This window comes from Scyliorhinus canicula, chromosome 11 (genome assembly GCF_902713615.1).
Source record: "Scyliorhinus canicula chromosome 11, sScyCan1.1, whole genome shotgun sequence".
Classification (NCBI taxonomy): domain Eukaryota; kingdom Metazoa; phylum Chordata; class Chondrichthyes; order Carcharhiniformes; family Scyliorhinidae; genus Scyliorhinus; species Scyliorhinus canicula.
Genome location: NC_052156.1, coordinates 16126067 through 16147413, shown reverse-complemented (window position 1 = coordinate 16147413; position 21347 = coordinate 16126067). Strand labels below are relative to the sequence as shown.

Genomic DNA, 21347 nt, shown 5'->3' with positions numbered 1-21347 from the left:
ACATAATATGGCGTTTTCACTCCTGCATTAGCTGAGTACAAGCTGTAAGAGCACAATAAATACAAGGGTTTGGAGCTAAATAGTGCCAGAGCTCAGAGGAAACACAGCTTACCTCACACGACCGCCCCTGCCCCCCCCCCCCCCCCCCCCACCTTGATTCTAATTTTTCCACCATTGGTGGATACGCCTTTCAATGCCTAAGGCCCTGTCTCCGGAATTTTCTCCTTAAATCCACTCTATTCCCTCTCTTTCCACGGTCTTTATGACCTACCCCTGGAGTCAAGCCGTTGATCACCTGTCCTTGTACCTGCTTTTGTGGCTTATTGTTCGTACCTGTTCCGTGATTCACCTGCAAAGCTTTTAGTTTATAAAAGGCACTATATAAATGCGAGTTGTTGATGTTGCTTGCCAGCAATGGCAGGAAGCTGATTGCAGTCTGACGCTTTTCTCTCACTAAAGATGCTGAACTGCTCAATTAGATATATAGTCCGGCTTTTTATATCTGTCACCCGTTTCGCTTCAGGGCCTCTGTTTCTTGGCCTTTGAACTCTATGAGGGAGGTGTTTTAAAAAAAATAAATTTATTACTTTTTCCCCCAATTAAGGTGCAATTTAGTGTGGCCAATCCACCTACCCTGCACATCTTTGGGTTGTGGGGACGAAACCCACGCAAACACGGGGAGAATGTGCAAACTCCACACGGACAGTGACCCAGTGTCGGGACCGAACCTGGGACCTCGGTGCCGTGAGGCAGCAGGGCTAACCCACTGCGCCACTGTGCTGCCCTATGAGGGATGTGTTAACATATTCATTAAAAGGACCGCACTTGAAATGGTTGTTTCTCGCTCCAGGTGTTCATTGTTCAAACAGAAACCACCTGAGTCCCATGATAAGATTAGTCATACCCAGATAGATATTGTTCTGTATCGAACAGCCCTTTGAACCCTTTCAATTCAAAGAAATTCACTCTCCGTTAGACATTGTTAGTTACTTACTGCTAGCTACAAGGCAGGTACCAGACATGTCTTTATCTACATGTATTCCTTTGTCTAGGTGCTGGACAAGAGAGTGCAATGTTTGTCCACACAAGATCATATGAAGATCTAACTGGAGACGACGAAGTGAAGAGGTGCCTGGACGACGCTAACGAGGCCGCCACAGAACAATCCCAAATCGAAGAGATCAGCAAAGATTTCAACGAACTGAGCACACAGCTGACGGGCGTCGCGATGGATGTGAACAAGGAGATGAGAGACAGCGAAGCAGAGGGAGACGGGTCGTCCGGGGGCTCCCGCAGAGAATCGGCGCTCTCCGAGAAGGAGGAGGACGTGACAAGCGAATCGTGGCGGCAGCACCGGAAGCACATCTTTGTCTTCAGCGAAGCCGGGAAGCCGATTTATTCCCGTTACGGGACGGAGGAAGCCCTCTCCTCCATAATGGGGGTGATGGTGGCTCTTGTCTCCTTCATTGAGGCGAGCAAAAATGTGATCAAATCCATCCATGCAGGTGCGTTTAAGGGTTTCAGTTACTTTTTGTTGGGTTTCACTGTTCCACTTGAGTTCATATCTCTTGTATGGGACCAAGCATGGGGGGGAATTGATGATGAAACCATTCTGTGAGGGACATCAAAATAAATTCCAGCTACAATCATTATTACTCAGCACCATAGCAATGCAGTGGCTATTATTTACATTAACCCTCGTTTAAAAACAAATGTTGGAACACATCTTGCCTGTTGAGCAGGTTGGCGCACTTTCTCTGACTGCCCAAACAATACCAGAAAGTATTCAGGGCTGACCAGGGGGACGGTTCTCTCTCTCTATCTCTTCCTCTCTTTAAATCCCCCACCCAGCCACTTTGACAGACAGCCCACGTCACCCTGTGCCTGTCTGGAACACCGTGCTGTGCAGAGTAATTGCTGTGCACTCCGACCTTCTAGAGGTCTTGTGGTGCAGTGGGTAGCGTCCCAGCCTCTGAGCCACAGGTTCTGGGTTCGAGCCCCGCCTCAGGACCTGATGGCCAAGGAAGGTGCAGTCATAACGCGGCCAAACAGGCTGAGTATCAACGGGAAAATCCTTCCATCGCCCACCAATGGCAGATGGTAGGAGCGGGAGAGATTCCTGGTCACCTGTGTGATGGAAAGAAAGTTGGAGCCTCTACCATCACTATCCATAGCTCCAGACTGCACCATGTATGGAAAAGTGCTTGTTGCCACAGCAACTCAAACTCCCTGAGTGAACTGTAATACACCACGACTCCAACCTTCCAGTGTTGTTCCCTGACTGTCCCCTCAACCATTTTGAGTTTCTTCATGCCGTACCCCAGTTGATGGAAACCTGTTCCCAGCTATCCATAAACTATTCATGTGATAGGGCACCGGGGAGTGGACAGCAACAGGCCGAGGTGACTGCTGGTTTCCATTTTTGAAACTCCTCATAATTTGAGACATTCCTGTGCGATCTCTGATCTCGTGAGAAACTCCCCAGTTATCCACGCCTGTCGCTGCAACTCCAGCTCCTCAATCCCCTGATATCCTCTTTTTAAAATTTTAAATAAAATTTAAAGTGCCCAATTCTTTTTTTTTTCCCAATTAAGGGACAATTTAGCATAGCCAATCCACCTGCCCCGCACATCTTTGGGTTGTGGGGGTGAGACGCGCGCAGACACGGGGAGAATCTGTAAACTCCACACGGACAGTGACCCAGGGCCGGGACTGAAGCCGGGTCCTCGGCGCTGTGAGGCAGCAGTGCTAACCACTGTGCCGCCCTGGTAGCAGGCATTTTGGCGTGTAGGGCGTTTACTTTTCCCATTCTTCTTCCAATGAAATATTTGTGCCGGGTTGCCGAGCACTGACTATCCTTGTCTTAATCATCTGTTCACAAGACAGCGCAGAGTGGATTGATTTTATGTTTTTCATTCCGCAGAGGGCTACAAGGTGGTTTTTGTCCGCCGCAACCCCCTTGTCCTCGTGGCTGTCTCTCGCACCCGCCAATCCGAGCAGGAGGTGGCTAAAGAACTCCTGTATGTTTACTACCAGATTATCAGCCTGCTGACCTCAACTCAGCTGAACAGGATCTTTGAGCAGAAAAAGAACTATGATCTCCGCCGATTACTCTCGGGGTCCGAGAGGATAACAGATCATCTCCTCAATCTCATGGACAAAGATCCCAGCTTCTTAACGTGTGCGGTACGCTGCCAGCCGCTGCCCTCTTCTGTGAGAGACATGATCAGCAGCAGCCTCCAGCAGGCCAAAGACAAAAGTCTTGTCTTCTCCATTCTGGTTGCCCAGAACCAACTGGTCACACTGGTGAGGAAAAAAGATCAGTTTCTCCATCCCATCGATCTCCATCTTCTCTTCAACCTCATCAGTTCATCCACCTCCTTCCGGGATGGGGAGGCCTGGACCCCAGTCTGTCTACCCAAGTTCAACTCCAGCGGATTCTTTCACGTCCACATCTCCTACCTTGACCAGGCAAGCAGCCTGTGCTTGCTGCTCATCTCCACCGACCGGGAGCACTTCTTCACCATCTCAAACTGTAAAAACAAGTTTCTGGAGCGTATGAAGAAGCGGAACACCCTGCAGATGCTGCTGGAAGAGTTACGGACTCCATCTTACAGTGTGTCCCAAGTGGGGATCCAAGACCTGAGACACTTCATTTATAAATCAAGAAGCTCGGGGCTTTTCACCAGGTAAGCAACCTGCTCATCACCAGCTGAGTTATCGAAGAAGGAGTTGCATTTACGTAGCGCCTTTCACACACTCAGGATGCCGAACATCATTTTATAGTCACTTAGTTATAGTCAAACGTGTAGGGACTGTTGTAATGTAGCAGCCACTTTGTGCACAGAAAGCTCCCGCAAAAGCCAAGATAATCTGTTTTTGTGATGTTGATTGAGGGATAAATATCAGACTGAACACCAGGGTTAACTCCTCTGCTCTTCTTTGAAATTGTGCCATGGGATCTTTTAGGCCCTCCCAAGACAGAAGATGGGGATTATAATGTCTGATCTGCAAGATGGCATCTCTGACGGTGTAGCACTCCCTCAGTACTACAGTGTCAGTCTAGATTCTGTGCTCAAACCCTGGCGTGGGACTTGAACTCACAATCTTGCAACCTGGAGGAGAGAATGATGCACAGTGGGGTAATATTTTTGGTGGCCAAGTGTGCACCCTTTAAACGGCTCAGATCTGATGAGGCAATGGATGTTGAAATAGATTTCGGGCAGTCCCTGGTCAATATTGAGTTCATAATAATAATCGCTTATTGTCACAAGTAGGCTTCAATGAAGTTACTGTGAAAAGCCCCGAGTCGCCACATTCCGGCGCCTGTTCGGGGAGGCCGGTACGGGAATTGAACCCGTGCTGCTGGCCTTCTTCTGCATTACAAGCCAGCTGTTTAGCCCACTGTGCTAAACCAGCCCCTGATACAAGTTCCCCAGTCTAAAAATCTTTGAATGCAAGAAAATAAGCTATAAGGATTTGCAATTGAGCAGAATTAGCATTGTGAAAACTGTTTTACATAGTCAGTCAAAGTAAGCAGTAATTTAATTGCTATTTTATCAGCAAGGTTGGAGTAATTGGCGCGATTTTCCTCCTGGTTAACATTTTCACTTTCCTTTGCTTTCTTTCCCCCTCCCTCTCTTTGGGTAAATAATTATCCAAGTTCAATTAGGCAGTCATCCCCCTTCCCCCACCCCCATTCCCACCCTCCGGTAACTTGCCCTTTCTGAGCGGCTTCTTGTGAGAAACATCTGGGTTTTAAAAGTTTTTTAACTCCTCGCCCGATGGGTTTTTTTTCCCCTCTTTGGGAGATCGATGCGACAGTCTTTCCCTGACCTCTTGACCTCACATCTGCAGTCCCCCTCCCATAGTTGCATCATCACAAATGCCTTGGAGATGGTTGGTTTTGCCCTGTCCTTCAATGAACAACGTGGGAGGGGGGGGCACACCGACACCAGACATTTGGGCAAGTCCAAAACTAGTGTTCCTTCGTCAGAAAGGAACCAAAATGTCCTTTCAGGTTTTGAGCAAGCAACACGTTGGTCCTCATTCCAAGAAACAGCTGGGACATTCAGCCTGAATGAGTGTGTAAACGTATGAATATATATATTTATATATTCATGGCAGCGGCATCTGGCGGAGTTATGGGGTTTTGGGGGATGGGGCAGGGGAGTGGGCCTGGGGAGGCTGCTCTCTCAGAGGGTTGGTGCAAACTCGACGGGCCGAATGGCCTCCTTCTGCACTGCAGGGGTTCTATGGGGGGGGGAAGATATTAATAGGAAAAGGCAGGGGAGATAAAGATAAACTATTTTCACTGGTTGGAGATTCTAGAACTAGGGGGGATAGTCTGAAAATTAGGGTCAGACCATTCAGGAGAGATGTTAGGAAGAACTTCTACCCATAAAGGACGGTTCCACAAATGGCAATTGATTGATGCTTGATCAGTTGGTAATTTTAGATGCATTTTTGTTAAGCAAAGATATTAAGGATATGGGTCAAAGGCAGGTATATGGAGTTAGGCCACAGATCAGCCATGGTCTCATTGAATGACGGGACAAGCTTAAGGGCCTGTTCCTGTTCCTTTGCCTCGTGTTAAAATTGTCTTTGCAAAGCTTTTGGATCCAAGAATGGCATAAATGTATTGTACATTTTTCTTTGGTAGCCCAGAAGTTGAAGCTCCTTACATAAGCGCAGAAGAACAGGAAAGGCTACTGGAGCTGTATCAATACTTGTACAGTCGCATCCACAACTCCGCAAGACCTCTGAAATACATCTACTATGCAGGGGACAGAGAAAACCTATTGGCATGGGTAAGAACCAAGGCTTGTAACATTCTAGTACATTCCATTGTATCTACAGCTCAGCCGCTGGCCATTCGGCCCAATTGGTCAGTGCTGGTGCATGTGCTCCACACGAGCCTCCTCCCACTTGACCTAATTTTACTCCGTGTGGCCCACGGAACCTTAATTAGACCCCGCACAAAAACAAAAAAAAAATCACAGGAAAATGAGCGTGATTCTTCTTGCTGATTTTGCCGGTTCTAATTTAACAGCCAAATGCACAGTCAGACAAGCGATTTGTTAAAACAGTAACTAATTAAAATGGCGGGTTGGTGGGCGGTGGAGGGTGTGCGGCACGGACCAGAGCAACACGAAATCGGAGGTGGTAACTCAGGACTTTCACCTCTGGATTTGAGGTGCTGGAATGGGACGTCTCAGTTCATCTTCTGAGCCTGAAATGTGGACATTACCATGCAGTTAATCACAGACACGTAAACCACAGCAAAAAGGGGGCAATTTTATAACTCCCGTCTGTTAGGGGTGTAGCAATATTGATGACCTTTCCACCCCCCCCTCGTCAATAAGTCACTGTTACAACGAGTGCATGCTCCCACAATTACATTGTTATGTTAATTGCCTTATTAGAGACAGGTAATGGTTATTGGCCCAACCTCATAAACAGTATCAATGGAAACAGCAGCAGTGAGGATTTTATATCGAGTTTGTGGGTGGGCTTTACCAGCTGTCCACGCTGGCCGGAAATTCCGGTCCCACACCAATGCACCAGTTCCCCAGCGACAAGGGGTACTGTCACTGAGAAATCCCGTTGACAACGATGGGGTCAGTAGAGCCTGTTGGATGGCCTTACTTATATTACACGAATACTTGTAGCTAAAGCTATCAATGATTTATTAACATTAACAGAGGGTTGTGGGCGGCATGTGGCACAGTGGTTAGCACTGGGACTGCGGCACTGAGGATTCGAATCCCGGCCCTGGGTCACTGTCTGTGTGGAGTCTGCACATTCTCCCCGTGTCTGCGTGGGTCTCACCCCCACAACCCAAAGATGTGCAGGTTAGGTGGATTGGCCACGCTAAATTGCCCCTTAATTGGAAACAAAAAATAATTGGGTACTCTAAATTTATAAAAAAATACATTAACAGAGGGTCAAATATGTACAGAACAACAGATGAATGACAGTATGAACTTGCACAAGCAACCTCTCTCTTCCAGCTTCCTAGTCAGTCTCAGGTCACCTGACTCTAACATTCACTTGTATACTAATGAGACACCTAGTGGTCAGTTGGTGAATTACACCACAACCATGATATGACTACAGATCCCCCTGGCGGGCCACATCTGCTGCCGAAAAGCACGCAGCGGAGTGCTCAGTAAATCCCGCCCTGAATTTCTGCTGAGTTGGATGTACAATAAACTTTTTTTTAAATTTAGAGTACCCAATTAATTATTTTCCAATTAAGGGGCAATTTACCATGGCCAGTCCACCTACCCTGCACATCTTTGGGTTGTGGGGGCAAAACCCATGCAAACACGGGGAGAATGTGCAAACTCCACATGGACAGTGACCCAGAGCCGGGATCGAACCTGGGACCTCGGCGCCGTGAGGCAGCAGTGTTAACCACTGCACTACCATGCTGCCTCATGCACAATAAACTTGTACAAGGTACAAGACGAGCAGCTGCATTATTCCAGCATCATATATTAACAGTTATTATTATTCCCCCACCTTGGGGGCGGGATAGAGGTGGTTGTTCCCGAATTTCCGATAAGCGCTCATGGCAGCTTTGGGTCTGCTCTGGGAGTACTACCCCGTAACAACCCAACGGAGAGTTCAGAATTTGGCATCAATTGCTGCTCACCTAAAAATATCAACTGGTCCCCAAAGTTAGTTGCTGTGCAGGAAATGGAAAGGTGATTCCATCGCAGTAAATAGCACTCATTCGAGGATGCATTGAAGCATATTGATGAAGGAGAGTGAAGAAAGCATCACTCTGAATTGTGTGTTTAAAAAGTGACCGCTCAACAATTGTGGCAACGTAAAACAAGGTCCCCCCCCCGCCCCCGGTGGTCTGTGCGATACTTCATCCAGGAATGCTATCTGTGCTGGGATCACAGATGCAGAGGGAACTATATAGTGTATCAAAACAGCGACAACTTTGTGGGCAGTGTCAAGCCATCTCTATTCGACACTGAATTTTGAAATTTAACAAAATTTAAATTTTGAGGACCCAATATTTTTTTTCCAATTAAGGAGCAATTTAACGAGGCCAATCCACCTCGCCTGCACATTTTTTGGGCTGTGGGGTGAGACCCACGCAAACACGGGGCGAATGTGCAAACTGCACTCAGACAGTGACCCGGGGCCGGGCTTTGAACCCGGGTCCTCGGCGCTATGAGACAGCAGTGCTAACCACTGTGCCGCTCCTGAACTTTGCAATTTTCCATAGTTGGGAGCAATGGATGGAGCCGTGTCGAAGAATGCTTACTTGGGATTAAATCCCAACTCACTGGGGGAGAGTTTGTTGGACAGTTTGGCAGAAGCTTCGTGTTACCTTGAAATCTGCATGGCCCAGCCCAGCAGAGATGTCCCACCGCAGCCACCTGAGCCCGGAAGACTGTGGAGGCCGCTTTTGTTAAATGGGTTACCACTGGCGCTAAAGTTATGCCAATCAGAAACCCGGCGGCCTCCTTGTGAGAAATCTCCCACCCCAAGTGTAGCAGTGGTCAAGCTGAAATAAACCGAGATGTTTGGAAATGTAGACGTGACTGAATTTCCTGCTTCCTAACTCTTGTCCTTTCCCTCACCCACTGTCCAGGTTACGAGCGGATTTGAACTCTACATGTGTTTTACTCCCCTGGGAACCAAAGCTACTGCAGTGGGTGCCATTACCAAACTAATGAAGTGGATCAGGAAAGAAGAAGACAAACTCTTCATCCTCAACCCAGTGACATACTGACAGGGAATGGCTGTGATCGGTTGACTCCCTCACTACCTACCAAAAAATGCAAACTGACTAATCAGCGAGCACGTATGTGCGGGGGGGGGAGGAGGGGGGGCACTGAAAGTTAATGGTCACTAACGCTAGTCACAGAGTTTTTAAACGAAAGGTAAGGTGTTAGCCATTTCTTCTTTTTAAAAAAAGCACTACATCCGTTCCAAATACTTGACTCCAATTAGCTGTCATCACCCTTTAGTGTTTGGGTTCCCCCTCTCTCTATCGACAGGCTTGACTCTCCGTCACTTCATCCCGCCCTGACGTCACAGAGCTTTGTCTGGAGGTTTGCTGGTTTAGAGAGGAAGAGAACAATCCCGGAGGATCCGCCGCACTGACACAAAATTGCAGGTCGCTCCAAATTGCTCCCGGGGTGCCGGGGAGAAGAGGAAACCTAGTGGACCAATCCCGGAGGAAACCTAGTGGACCAATCAGTGCCCTCCAGCGAGCACCGCACCATTGAACTCCGAGATTGAAAGCGAAGCATGTAAACATGGAAGCGGGATCAGGCCATTCAGCCCCAAATGGCTGTCCTGTCAAAGGGCAGCGATTCCCTTTGGAGAGGAGGGCCTTACTGCAAGTCTTAAAAAGAAACTTTGAGCTATACTAAAAACAGAAGCCTGAACTTTGACCTCACTGACGGGAGGTCACTTCAGATGGTGTAGAATATCTTAAAAGTAAATCGGCTAATGGCCAATACATCACTTGCTGCGAATGAGGAAGAAATATCTGTCAGAAAAAGAATTGGCAAAAAATAAGCAAAAAAAAAAAAATTGCCAAAATGTCAACAACTCTGGGATTGTTACATTTGATGCAAAACCTGTGACGAATTAAAAGGAGTTTTTGTTGGTTAAAATTGATGGAAAACCAGACAGAGCCCAATAGGGGCTGTGATTCCTCCCATACAGCTTCCATCTATACTGTGGTGCGGCCAATAACAGGGAATGCTGCCCTAATAGGAAGCTGGGCTAAACTCTGCTGTATGGCAACAACAACAACTTGCTTGCACTTTGACAGCGCCTATGATGTCCTTAAACATTAAACAGTGCTGCCATAAGAATGTTGACAAACATAATTTGACACCAGACCACATGAGGGGTGCTCTGACCAATCAAAGAGGTAGATTTTAAGGAGCGTCTTAGAACGAGGAGAGAGAGGGGGGAGAGCGACAGAGAAGTTCAGGGAGGGAATTCCAGAGCTGACGCCCAGGCAGCTGATGACACGGCCACCAATGGTAGAACGATTAAATTCGGCGGTGCTCAGGATGCCAGATCGGAGGAACGCAGAGATTTCAGAAGGTTGCGGGGTTGCATGCGATTATAGAGATGCGCAGGGGTGAGGCCGTGAAGGGATTTGAAAACAAGGATGAGAATTTTAAACCATCAGCTATGACAAGATGCTCACCTCACGCAGGCTGAATACTTAGATTCTGCTCTGTCTCTGTGAGAGAATGAGATTTCCAGGCACTGTCAACACCGTTTTCGGGACAGTATTGCCTGATGTCGCCCATGGAAACCTCAAATGAGTTGATGAATGGGAACATGCCAGCAGGAAGAGCAATAAATTCTTCAAACACTTGAGTATTATTGGTTTAAAATGTGACCCATTAAAATTTGCAGTCAGTAATTTATTTTAATGGTGGTCTGGTCTCTGGAAAGCTATCAAATTGAGCTTCCAGTGCGTTATCTTTAAAATGGTGTTCTGTGTATCACTGACTTCCAGTGAAATTATTGCCCCCTCCCCATGCTGGAAGAGTAACACACTGCAGAAATAATCCTTTATTGGGAGAGTCAGCCAATGGCTTGGACCAGGAGTGAGAAACCTTCCGCTAAAAATATAAATGTAGAGTACCCAATTCATTTTTTCCAATTAAGGGGCAATTTAGCATGGCCAATTCACCTGCACGTGGCCTGCACATCTTTTGGGTTGTGGGGGCGAAACCCACACAAACACGGGAAGAATGTGCAAACTCCACACGGACAGTGACCTAGAGCCGGGATCGAACCTGGGACCTCGGTGCCAGTGCGCCACCAAGCTGCCCTCCCATTGGTCTTTGATGAAGGTGGTCTTTTGTCTTTATTTTTATATCATGCTTTTTGTCAACTCGGGGTGAAGGGACCATGTTAACAATCTATTTTGCAAGCTTTCTCTGGAATGATTCCTCTAAACTGGATTTTGCTCTCAGACGCTCTTTCTCTCTCTCTCTCTCTCTCTCTCTCTCTGTGTCGCTCTCTCGGTCCGGCAGCGTGTTCACTGGCAAAGAGACTTGAAAATATACCACCTGGGGTCTGGGGCAAAGAGACAGGGAGTCTGTATAAAAAAAACAATTTGATTTAAAAATGCGGAGATTGCCTTTGCGCAGACCCAAGGTTTGTGCGTCTGGGGTCTGTTTGAGAGACAAACGTTCCAGAGAGAGATTGGATTTTTTTTGCATAGTGATAATCCCGTTTAGCAGCTTTCCTCCCCCCCCCCCCTCCCATCATAAACAAACAGGCCAGTGTTTTAATAAACAGCAAGTGTTGTAATGTAAAACAGAACTTATTCCTTCTTACCAACAGCCGCTATATCACTCAGTTGACCGGTTCACGGACTCCCAAGGACACTGCCATTTTGTGGTCTTGTGGTTCCATGTCTATGGTTGACTGTTTTAAGCCTCACTCCCTTTTTTGTTCCTTGCCTGTCCTTTTGTTGAAGTTTTGTTTGCACTTCAGTCCCAAGCTCCTGATCTACGGGGACGCATTGCGGAGAGGGGTGAGGAAGGCAGTGGATCTTCTTGTGAACCTGCCCCTGGGCCTTGCGAAACTCGCCACGAACAGATCCAGGCAGCGGGCGACCGAGGGCGTCATCCGGCCGGACTGTCTGCCCTTCTTCCGCGGCTATGTTCATGGCCGGGTTTCCCTGGAGAGGGAGCATGCGGTGTCCATGGGCACCGTCAAGGCCTCCCATGCCCGGTGCGTACCGCAGGGGCTGGATTGCTTTACAGACCCTCTATCACCTTTTGATTTGATGTTTCCGTTGCTCTTAGTTTTGTTTGGGCAGTGCCTCTACCAGGGGCGGCCCCTTGTAATATGTCCCTGAATTTGCTTCTGTTATTATATTAAGTTGTTGGGCCCAAAATAGTTCACTCAGTTGACCCCAGCCGAGATTCAGAAGTCCTCGGAACGCTACCTTTCCTCTCACGTGACTGAGCTGCAGGCGGGAAGAACTAAATGGTGGTGGTTAATCAAAAATGCACAATTCCAGCAGCGTTTGTGAGTGGCTTCAAGACGCCGCATGTCTTTGGATGACCAAATAAACTGTTGCTTTTGCAGTTAAATACATCACACGATATCCCAAGGCTTTATTCTCGATGCAGTATGTTGGGATTCTTGGATTGTTATTGCTTTCCCCTAAAATTAGTTTTACGACCAACTCGGAATTCTACTGAGACATCTAATTAACATTCTTTATTGATCAACACGGTGCTATAACCCATGACAGCCAGTGGGCACGAATATTGAGACTCCCTCGTGAACAGCAGACCCATTGGAGTCCTGCAATCGCATCGTCTTAACTACTGTTGGAGCTTAAACAGGACTGAGTAAACATTCCTGAGGGAACTCTGTTTTTATAGGGTTAATTACATCTTCCTAATGTGATGTTACTTTGCAAATCCATTCTATCCCTGTGTGCTAATACATGTGTACATTTGCCCGATATGTTACTGCATTAAATGACATTACTGCTCCCTATCCTAAGCACGCGTGTATAATACGTTTATTCATTGACCTAAGTGGTCATGGCTGTCTGGTGTCTTGCTTACCTCCTCTCTTCAATTCTTATTCGAAAGAAAGCTATTTGTCTCTTAAACTCTGCTTTTACACCAAGAGTGTGTGCGCATGTGGAACTGTGTGCGTGCGTGTGCGCGTGTGCGTGTGAGACTGTATATGCATGTGTATCTGCCACTGTGTCTGTGTGTATCATGCGTGTATGGCTCTTCTGTTTACGTTGGTGCAGTAACCAATTGCTCGAATGGTTCCATGCATGAGGAATCTCAGTTGCAAGGTTATGTTTACACCACACAGGTGCCAGGCAATAACCATCTCCAACAAGGGAGAATCTAACCATTTCCTTTTGACATTCAATGGCATTAATAATAATAATAATAATAATAATCGCTTATTGTCACAAGTTGGCTTCAAATTAAGTTACTGTGAAAAGCCCCTACTTACCATTACTGAATCCTCCACTATCAACATCCTAGGGGCTATCATTGACCAGAAACTCGACCGGACCAGCCATATAAATACTGTGGCCACAAGAGCAGGTCAGAGGTCGGCCATTCTGCAGCGAGTTACTCAACCCTTGATTCCCTAAAGCCTGCCCACCATCCACAAGGCACAAGTGTGATGGTATGCTCTCCACTTGCCTGGATGAATGCAGCTCCAACAATACTAAAGAAGCTCGGCACCCTCCAGGGCAAAGCAGCCCGCTTGATTGACACACCATCCACAAACATTCACTCCCTTCACCACCGATGCACAATGGCAGCCGTGTGTACCATCTACAAGATGCACTGCAGGAACTCACCAGGTCTCCTTTGGAAGCACCTTCCAAACCCATGGCCGCCTCCATCTAGAAGGACAAGGGCAGCAGATGCATGGGAACACCACTACCCTGCAAGTTCCCCTCCAAGTCACTCACCAGCCTGTCTTGGAAATATATCGGCCGTTCCTTCACTGTCGCTGGCTCAAAATCCTGGATCTCCCTTCCTAGGGTAGGTACAGTGTATGTACCCTCACTACATGGACTGCAGCGGTTCAAGAAGGCAGCTCACCACCACCTTCTCAGGGACAAATAAGAATGGGCAACAAACGCCGGCCTAGCAACATCCCGTAAATGAAATTTTAAAAAAGGTTAGCGATGCTAGGGATTGTTCACCTTGGATGAAAGGAGATTTGGCCGAGGTGTACAAGGTAATGACAGGTTTAGATTAGGTGGTAAAAACTGTTGTGCGGAGGCACAGATGGAAGGTTTGCTGCCAAATGCCTTCCTGCTTTACTCCATGACGATATTGCGAGTGACAGAATAGGCAGCAGCTAGGGCCACAGATGGTGTTGCTCAAATCATCACAGCCATGTTTGCGGTTGCTTGGTATATCTTATTGGTTTGTTTGTTCCTTATTTCCGACGGGGTATTTCTGTAATGAATTATTTCATTCCATTGTCAAATTTGAATAGCTGGGAGGGAACGGCTCAGGAATCTGCTGGAACTCATTTAAATAAAGCACACAGCTGCCTCAAGGAAGGGCCATCCGGGTACAATAACATGAAAAGGACCATAGTGCTGCATGTAAATATGCAGCTTATGTGGAGTCAATGATGAGAAATGATTAACATAGGCCCATCCGCGAATAAAAAGTTCTTATTCCCAGAAATAGGCAGAGAGGGACATCATTGTTACACGTGCAGAGGGTGCTGGCAGGATGGGTACAATGGAGAGACGTCACTGGGATTTCTGTACATTCAGCGGTCAGGGCACCCGTGCAGGCGGGTTTCAGCAGCCATCTTGGGTTGGCAGGCGGCACCGTGATAGAAGAGGCTGGCTGGGATTCTCTAGCCGTTATGATTCACTTTTCCCGCAGGCAGCACATCCCTTCCCATGGGTTTCACGAGGGCTTGGGGTGGTCAGAATGGGAAATCCCATTGACAAGCGGCGGGAAGATCGAATACCGCCACCAGCGAACAGCGCGTCCGCCGCTGAAGGAAAATAAACTTGCAGGGGTTTGGGGATAGAGCTGGGGAAATGGGATTGACTGGATTTTTAATTATTTTATGGGATGTGGATGCCACTGGCACAGCCAGCAACTGTTGCCCATCCCTAATTGCCCTTGAGGGGGCAGTTAAGAGTCAACCATATTGCTGTGGGTCTGGAGTCACGTGTAGACCAGACTAGGTAAGGACGGCAGATTTCCTTCGCTAAAGTGAGCCAGATGGGTTTTTACGACAATCGGCAATGGTGTCATGGTCATCATTAGACTTTTAATTCCTGATTTTTATTGAATTTAAATTTCACGATTTGCCGCGGTGGGATTCGAACCCGGAACCCCAGGGCATTGCCCGAGTCTCTGGATTACTAGCCCAGTGACAATACCACTATGGATTGCCCTACAGAGAGCCAGTATGAACGTGATGACCAAATGGCTTCTTACTGTGTAGGACTGACTCTGAGCTCCCAGCCACTGATTAATCAATATGAAACCCAGTGTGGTACCGGAGCCAATAGGAGGCGCTGCTCTGGGAGGGTAAATGGCGACATTATTATAAATAGCGGCGCAGTTTCAGGATCTCCGTCCAGCACCAGTTATCAGTGACGGTGCTCAGGATGTACGAGAGGTGCGGAGCGTGCCAGCTGCAGGCGGGAAACAGGGTGTTAAAAAAATCGCCAAAATGCTCCTGAAGAGGAAGTTTCATTCCATTTCTGGAACACATTGAGCTTAAAGATAACATGCTGTTAGGGCAGCACAGTGGTTAGCATTGTTGCCTACGGCGCTGAGGACGCGGGTTCGATCCCGGCTCTGGGTCACTGTCCGTGAGGAGTTTGCACATTCTCCCTGTGTCTGCGTGGGTTTCACCCCCACAACCCAAAAGATGTGCAGAGTAGGTGGATTGGCCACGCTAAATTGCCCCTTAATTGGAAAAATTATTGGGTACTCTAAATTTATTAAAAAAAAGATAACATGCTGTTGAAACATGTTAAGTCCCCCAACCCCAATAGTAAAAACTGGGAAATAAGAATATTGATCTGAAGCGATTCTTTTTTCGGGAAGTTGCACAGTGTTCATTGGCGGATGGGCGGTTTTCTGCAGTGGCTCCTTCAAACCAACAATCAAATTATTGTCATTGAATTAAACGCCCTATCCCAGGGAATTCCACCCCATTTCCGACAAAAGTACGGCATTAGAATATTGAGGCAATTCCTGGCCCCTGTTAAGATACCCTGCAGAGTCTCAGGTCCCTCTCGGGCATTAACACCATCATACACAGCCCTGGAAGGCTCACCTGTTCTCAGGAGACTGGGCCCAGATCGGGGGCTTGGGAAAGGATCGGGAATTCTAGTTCTCATGCCCCCTGCCCTGTTGTCCACCGGAACTCCCAAACTGCCCGAAATGGTCAATTGTCACTGGACATAATTTAACTCCGGTTAAGGTCTTTGTGTGGGTCTCATCCCCACAACCCAAAAGATGTGCAGGGTAGGTGGATTGGCCACGCTAAATTGCCCCTTAATTGGAAAAAAAATTGGATACTCTAATTTTAAAAAGAGGGGTGGGATGCTCCGTTGGCTGACGGCGAAATCTCGAAACGCGATGGGGCGGAGAATAGGTTCTGACGTTAAAATCGCGGCCATCTTGATCTCTTCACAACACATGTGGCCTGTGGGCACCACCATCTTGCCTGCCCCAGGACACGTGCGACCCAAGGGCGCCTCCATCTTGCCTCCCCCAGGACACGTGCAGCCCGTGGGCGCCGCCATCTTACCCGCCTCAGGACCCCTGCCCATTGGGCACCTCATCACGCCACTTATCGCCTGCAACCACCGCCGACCAGCTGCATCTGGCCTCAGTCACGATTGGCCAGTCTCGACCGCACAACCTCACGGCCGCTTTGACAAAGGTGAAGGTTGACGGGCACAGGATCTCCTGCCTGCTGGACTCCGGGAGCACTGAGAGTTTCATTCACCCCGATACAGTAAGGCGCTGCTCCCTCGCGGTACACCCCGCTAACCAGAGAATCTCCCTGGCCTCCGGATCCCACTCCATTGCGATCCGGGGGTACTGCATCGCCACCCTCACTGTCCAGGACGTGGAGTTCAGTGACTTCCGCCTCTACGTCCTCCCCAACCTCTGCGCTGCCTTGTTACTCGGCCTGGACTTCCAGTGCAATCACCAGAGCCTAACTCTGAAATTTGGCGGGCCCTTACCACCCCTTACTGTTTGCGGCCTCGCGACCATAAAGGTCGAAATGCCTTCCCTTTTTGCAAACCTAACCCCGGATTGCAAACCCATCGCCACCAGGAGCAGACGGTACAGCGCCCAGGACAGGACCTTCATCAGGTCTGAAGTCCAGCGGCTGCTTCGGGAAGGTATCATCAAGGCCAGCAACAGCCCCTGGAGAGCCCAAGTGGTAGTGGTGAAAACCGGGGAGAAAAACAGGATGGTCGTTGACTACAGCCAGACCATCAATCGGTACACACAGCTCGACGCGTATCCCCTCCCACGCATATCTGATATGGTCAATCAGATTGCCCAGTACCGGGTCTTCTCAACAGTGGACCTGAAATCTGCCTACGCCAGCTCCCCATCCGTAAGGCGGACCGCCAATACACTGTGTTCGAAGCAGACGGACGCTGTTACCACTTTCTTAGAGTTCCGTTCGGCGTCACCAATGGGGTCTTGGTCTTCCAACGGGAGATGGACCGAATGGTGCATGCGGTCGGGATTGAGTCACCTGTTTTTACCATTTCATTAAGACCCGCAACCTGCCCTACTCCATTGAGGAAGTCAGGGCTATCACCAGAGACTGCCAGGTCAGCGTGAAGTGTAAACCGCACTTCCATTGGCCAGACAGTGCGCGCCTGGTGAAGGCCTCCCTTCCAAATTTCTCCACACCGCCACTCTCCTCAACCTCACGTGTAACAAGGAGACGTGTGTGTTCAGCAAGAACCGATTAGCCATCCTCGGCTATGTGGTCCAGAATAGAGTTCTGGGACCCAATCCCGATCGCATGCGCCCCCTCATGGAGCTCCCCCTCCCCCATTGCCTCAAGGCCCTCAAACGATGCCTGGGGTTCTTTGCGTATTACGCCCAGTGGGTCCCAAACTATGCGGACAAGGCCCGCCCACTCATTCAATCCACCATTTTCCCCCTGACGGCCGAGGCTCACCAGGCCTTCGACTATATCAAGACCGACATCGCCAAGGCCGCGATGCACGCGGTCGACGAGACGCTCCCCTTCCAGGTCGAGAGCGATGCATCAGACATCGCTCTGGCCGCCACCCTCAACCAGGCAGGCAGGCCCGTGGCATTCTTTTCCCGCACCCTCTATGCCTCTGAAATACGGCACTCCTCCGTCGAAAAGGAGGCCCAAGCTATCGTTGAAGCTGTGTGGCATTGGAGGCATTACCTGGCCGGCAGGAGATTCACTTTCCTCACTGACCAACGGTCGGTTGCCTTCATGTTTAACAACACAGAGCGGGGCAAGATCAAAAATGATAAAATCTTGAGGTGGAGGATCGAGCTCTCCACCTACAACTATGAGATTTTGTATCGCCCTGATAAGCTCAACGAGCCCCCCGAGGCCCTATCCTGTGCGATGCCAGCGCACAAGGGGACCGACCCCGGACCCTGCACGACAATCTCTGTCACCCAGGAGTCACCTGTTTTTACCATTTCATCAAGGCCCGCAACCTGCCCTACTCCATTGAGGAAGTCAGGGCTATCACCAGAGACAGCCAGGTCTGCGCGGAGTGTAAACCGCACTTCCATTGGCCAGACCGTGCGCGCCTGGTGAAGGCCTCCCGCCCCTTTGAATGCCTCAGCGTGGGATTCAAAGGGCCCCTCCCCTCCACCGACCGAAACACGTACTTCTTCAGTGTGGTCGATGAATATTCCCAATTCCCCTTTGCCGTCCCATGCCCCGACATGACGTCTGCCACCGTCATCAAAGCCCTCAACACCATATTCGCTCTGTTCGGTTTCCCCGCCTACATCCACAGTGACCGGGGATCCTCATTTATGAGCGATGAGCTGCGTCAGTTCCTGCTCAGCAGGGCCATTGCCTCGAGCAGGATGACCAGCTACAACCCCCGGGGTAACGGGCAGATAGAGCGGGAGAATGGGACGGTCTGGAGGGCCGTCCAACTGGCCCTACGGTCCTGAAATCTCCCGGCCTCCCGCTGGCAGGAGGTCCTCCCCGAAGCCCTTCACTCCATTCGGTCGCTCCTGTGCACCGCGACTAACAAAATCCCCCATGAACGTCTCTTTGCTTTCCCCAGGAAGTCCACCTCCGGGGTTTCACTCCCAACGTGGCTGGCAGCTCCAGTACCTGTTCACCTCCGTAGACACGTGTGACTCCACAAGGCGGACCCGTTGGTTGAGAGGGTACAGCTAATCCACACCAACCCGCAGTAAGCTTACGATTCACCTGAGGAAGGAGCAGTGCTCCGAAAGCTAGTGTTTGAAACACAAACGTGTTGGACTTTAACCTGGTGTTGTAAGACCTCTTACTGTGCTCACCCCAGTCCAATGCCGGCATCTCGACATTGCAGTACGCTTACGTAGCGTATTCCTACGGCCGCCAAGACACAGTCTCCCTCAGGGATTTGGCACCAGCTGGTTCCACACACCCCCCCCCCCCCTCTGCCCCGGCGCCACCCACCCTCTGCCCCCGCCGCAGCCCCCACTCTGGGACAATCCGTTCTCCCCTTGCTCCCATCCGGGGATGAAGAGGATTTCGACATGCTCCCGGAGTCACCGAAGACCAAGCCGACGCCTGAGTCGCCACCAGCACTGCGGCGCTCTCGAGGACAGATCAAGGCCTAAATTTGTAATATTCTCTGTGATTTTAAAAGCAACTTGTCTGTATATAGTTCTCCACCACCCCTGCTGGACTCATTTTTTAAAAGGGGGTGAATGTGGTAGTCACTACTGATGTATATACTGTATATATATATGGGTTTTACGGTAAGGCCCCTTTACTATAGGTACGGGGGTAGATCCCTGCCTGCTGGCTCCGCCCAGTAGGCAGAGTATAAATATGTGTGCTCTCCGTACAGCAGCCATTTTGTCAGCTGCTTTAGGAGGCCACACATCTCTGTGTATTGAAGCCTCGTTTACATTCTACTCTCGTCTCGTCGTAATTGATAGTGGGGTGTGTGGGGGCATTAGTGCGTTTTGCAGAAATGGGTTAATCAATGGCCGGGACCCATGGATTAAGTTTACACGTTGTAGCGTTGACTTTGGTCAGAAGACGGTGCTCCCAGTTTCCTAGCTCTCCCCTGCCACCTGGTGTAGACAACTGGCGTTACAAAGCTAACGTCATGGGCAGCTCCTAGAGCCAAGGAGGCCTGAAGGATTCAGGGCTGTGAAAAGCACTGAGCTCGCAGGGTAAACATTCATGGGCGGCAGAAAAGAATCTTTAATTTTCGATTACAACTGTTGAGGACTGTGTTGATCTGGGCGCAGGGTGTGGGTGGGGTTAATGGGGCCAGAATGTTGCCTGCAGAATATGACGGTTCTGTTAAAAAATACATGCTATTATTGTGCATTTATTTTCCAGATTCCTAATTAATGTAAAGTACAAAAACTGGAAGATATCTAATACTGCATTGCTGTGTACGTGATTCTCCAGAGGTTCTTGGTGACTGGAGAAATGCTCCCTCTGGTGGTGATAAGGATGACATTTCTATAAACTGGGGACAAGTCACTGTGATTAGGAGGGATCCAAATTACTTTGCTTGAATTTTCATGACCAAGACTGAGGTGAAAAATGAGACAAAAAATTATAACTTAAATAAACGATTGCTGGAAGGAATCCTGTGTGTTTTCCCTTCAATTAATTTGTGTCAAATTTAAAAAATGTCACAGGAATTTAACACCTATTAAACAAGTTTAACAGAGGGAAAGGGCTATTACATATTGGAGGCCTGTTACTGAGCAGGAGTGGGAGGTATGAGGAGAGAAAATGACAGACAAGAGGCTTTTGTGTTCTGGGAGCGAAACCCCGGGGACAGCCCGGCGTCGGCAGCGAGAATGGCGATTGGGCGGAGAACCTTGTGTCGGGATAAAAACGAGATTGGCGCCCGCCTCCACCCCTTCACCATGCTCTCAGGTAGGAGTCACGCGGGCGTGAATTGGTGCAAGTATTTATGAGCCGGGCCCAGGCGCCATGGCTGTTGAGGGGGAGCGAGGAGGTAAGAAAACCCTCCAAACATTTTGGCCTGGCTGGCTGGTGTTTGACTGGACCAGAGGGAGTAGTGGGGAAGACCTTGGTGGTAAGTCCTTGCACTCAGGGTGTGCCCCTTATAATTGAGGTGGCCTGGTTGAGACCCCCCATTACTGAGACCCTTTCCCCTTTGCTGCAACTTACAGGCTGTTCACACTGCTGTTTGCTCACTAAATCCTGTAAATGCTCAGAGGGCCTCTGGTCATGGTTCACGGGAAGGAGCAGCTGCGACTGGGACTCAAACCACCCATCCTGCTGCCCGTGTCCACAAGCAGCCATTCTCCAGAGACATCGCTATCTCCACCCAGCCCCTGCCCCCCCGGAAATCCTCATACCCCAGGAGTATCATCACGGAATGGGCGTGGCCATGCACAATCACCGGCCCACCAGGTTTTGTCACTCCTCAGTGCACTCCTCAGAAGCGCGGCCCCACAGCAGAGGAAGCAGGGGATTAGCACAGCTCACCCCCAACAAAAGACACAAGGCCGTTGGAACCCTCACTGGCACACAGCCCCTTTCAGACGCCGCACCCGTGACTCTATCAGCTATCCCACCCCTGGGGATCACGAGCT

General features: G+C 49.3%; 1 protein-coding gene across 2 annotated transcripts in view; it reads left to right on the top strand.

The window, feature by feature from the left end:
- The window catches only part of mon1a (MON1 secretory trafficking family member A), a 38458-nt gene extending 25927 nt beyond the window's left edge, over positions 1-12531 (top strand). For both annotated transcript variants that reach the window (XM_038812335.1, XM_038812336.1), the window contains 4 exons: positions 1053-1505; positions 2924-3689; positions 5663-5810; positions 8618-12531. In XM_038812335.1, coding sequence (XP_038668263.1) covers positions 1053-1505; positions 2924-3689; positions 5663-5810; positions 8618-8758 — 1508 coding nt within the window. In that variant the 3' untranslated portion in view covers positions 8759-12531. The remainder of the gene's footprint in view (positions 1-1052; positions 1506-2923; positions 3690-5662; positions 5811-8617) is intronic.
- The last annotated feature ends 8816 nt before the right edge of the window (positions 12532-21347 follow it).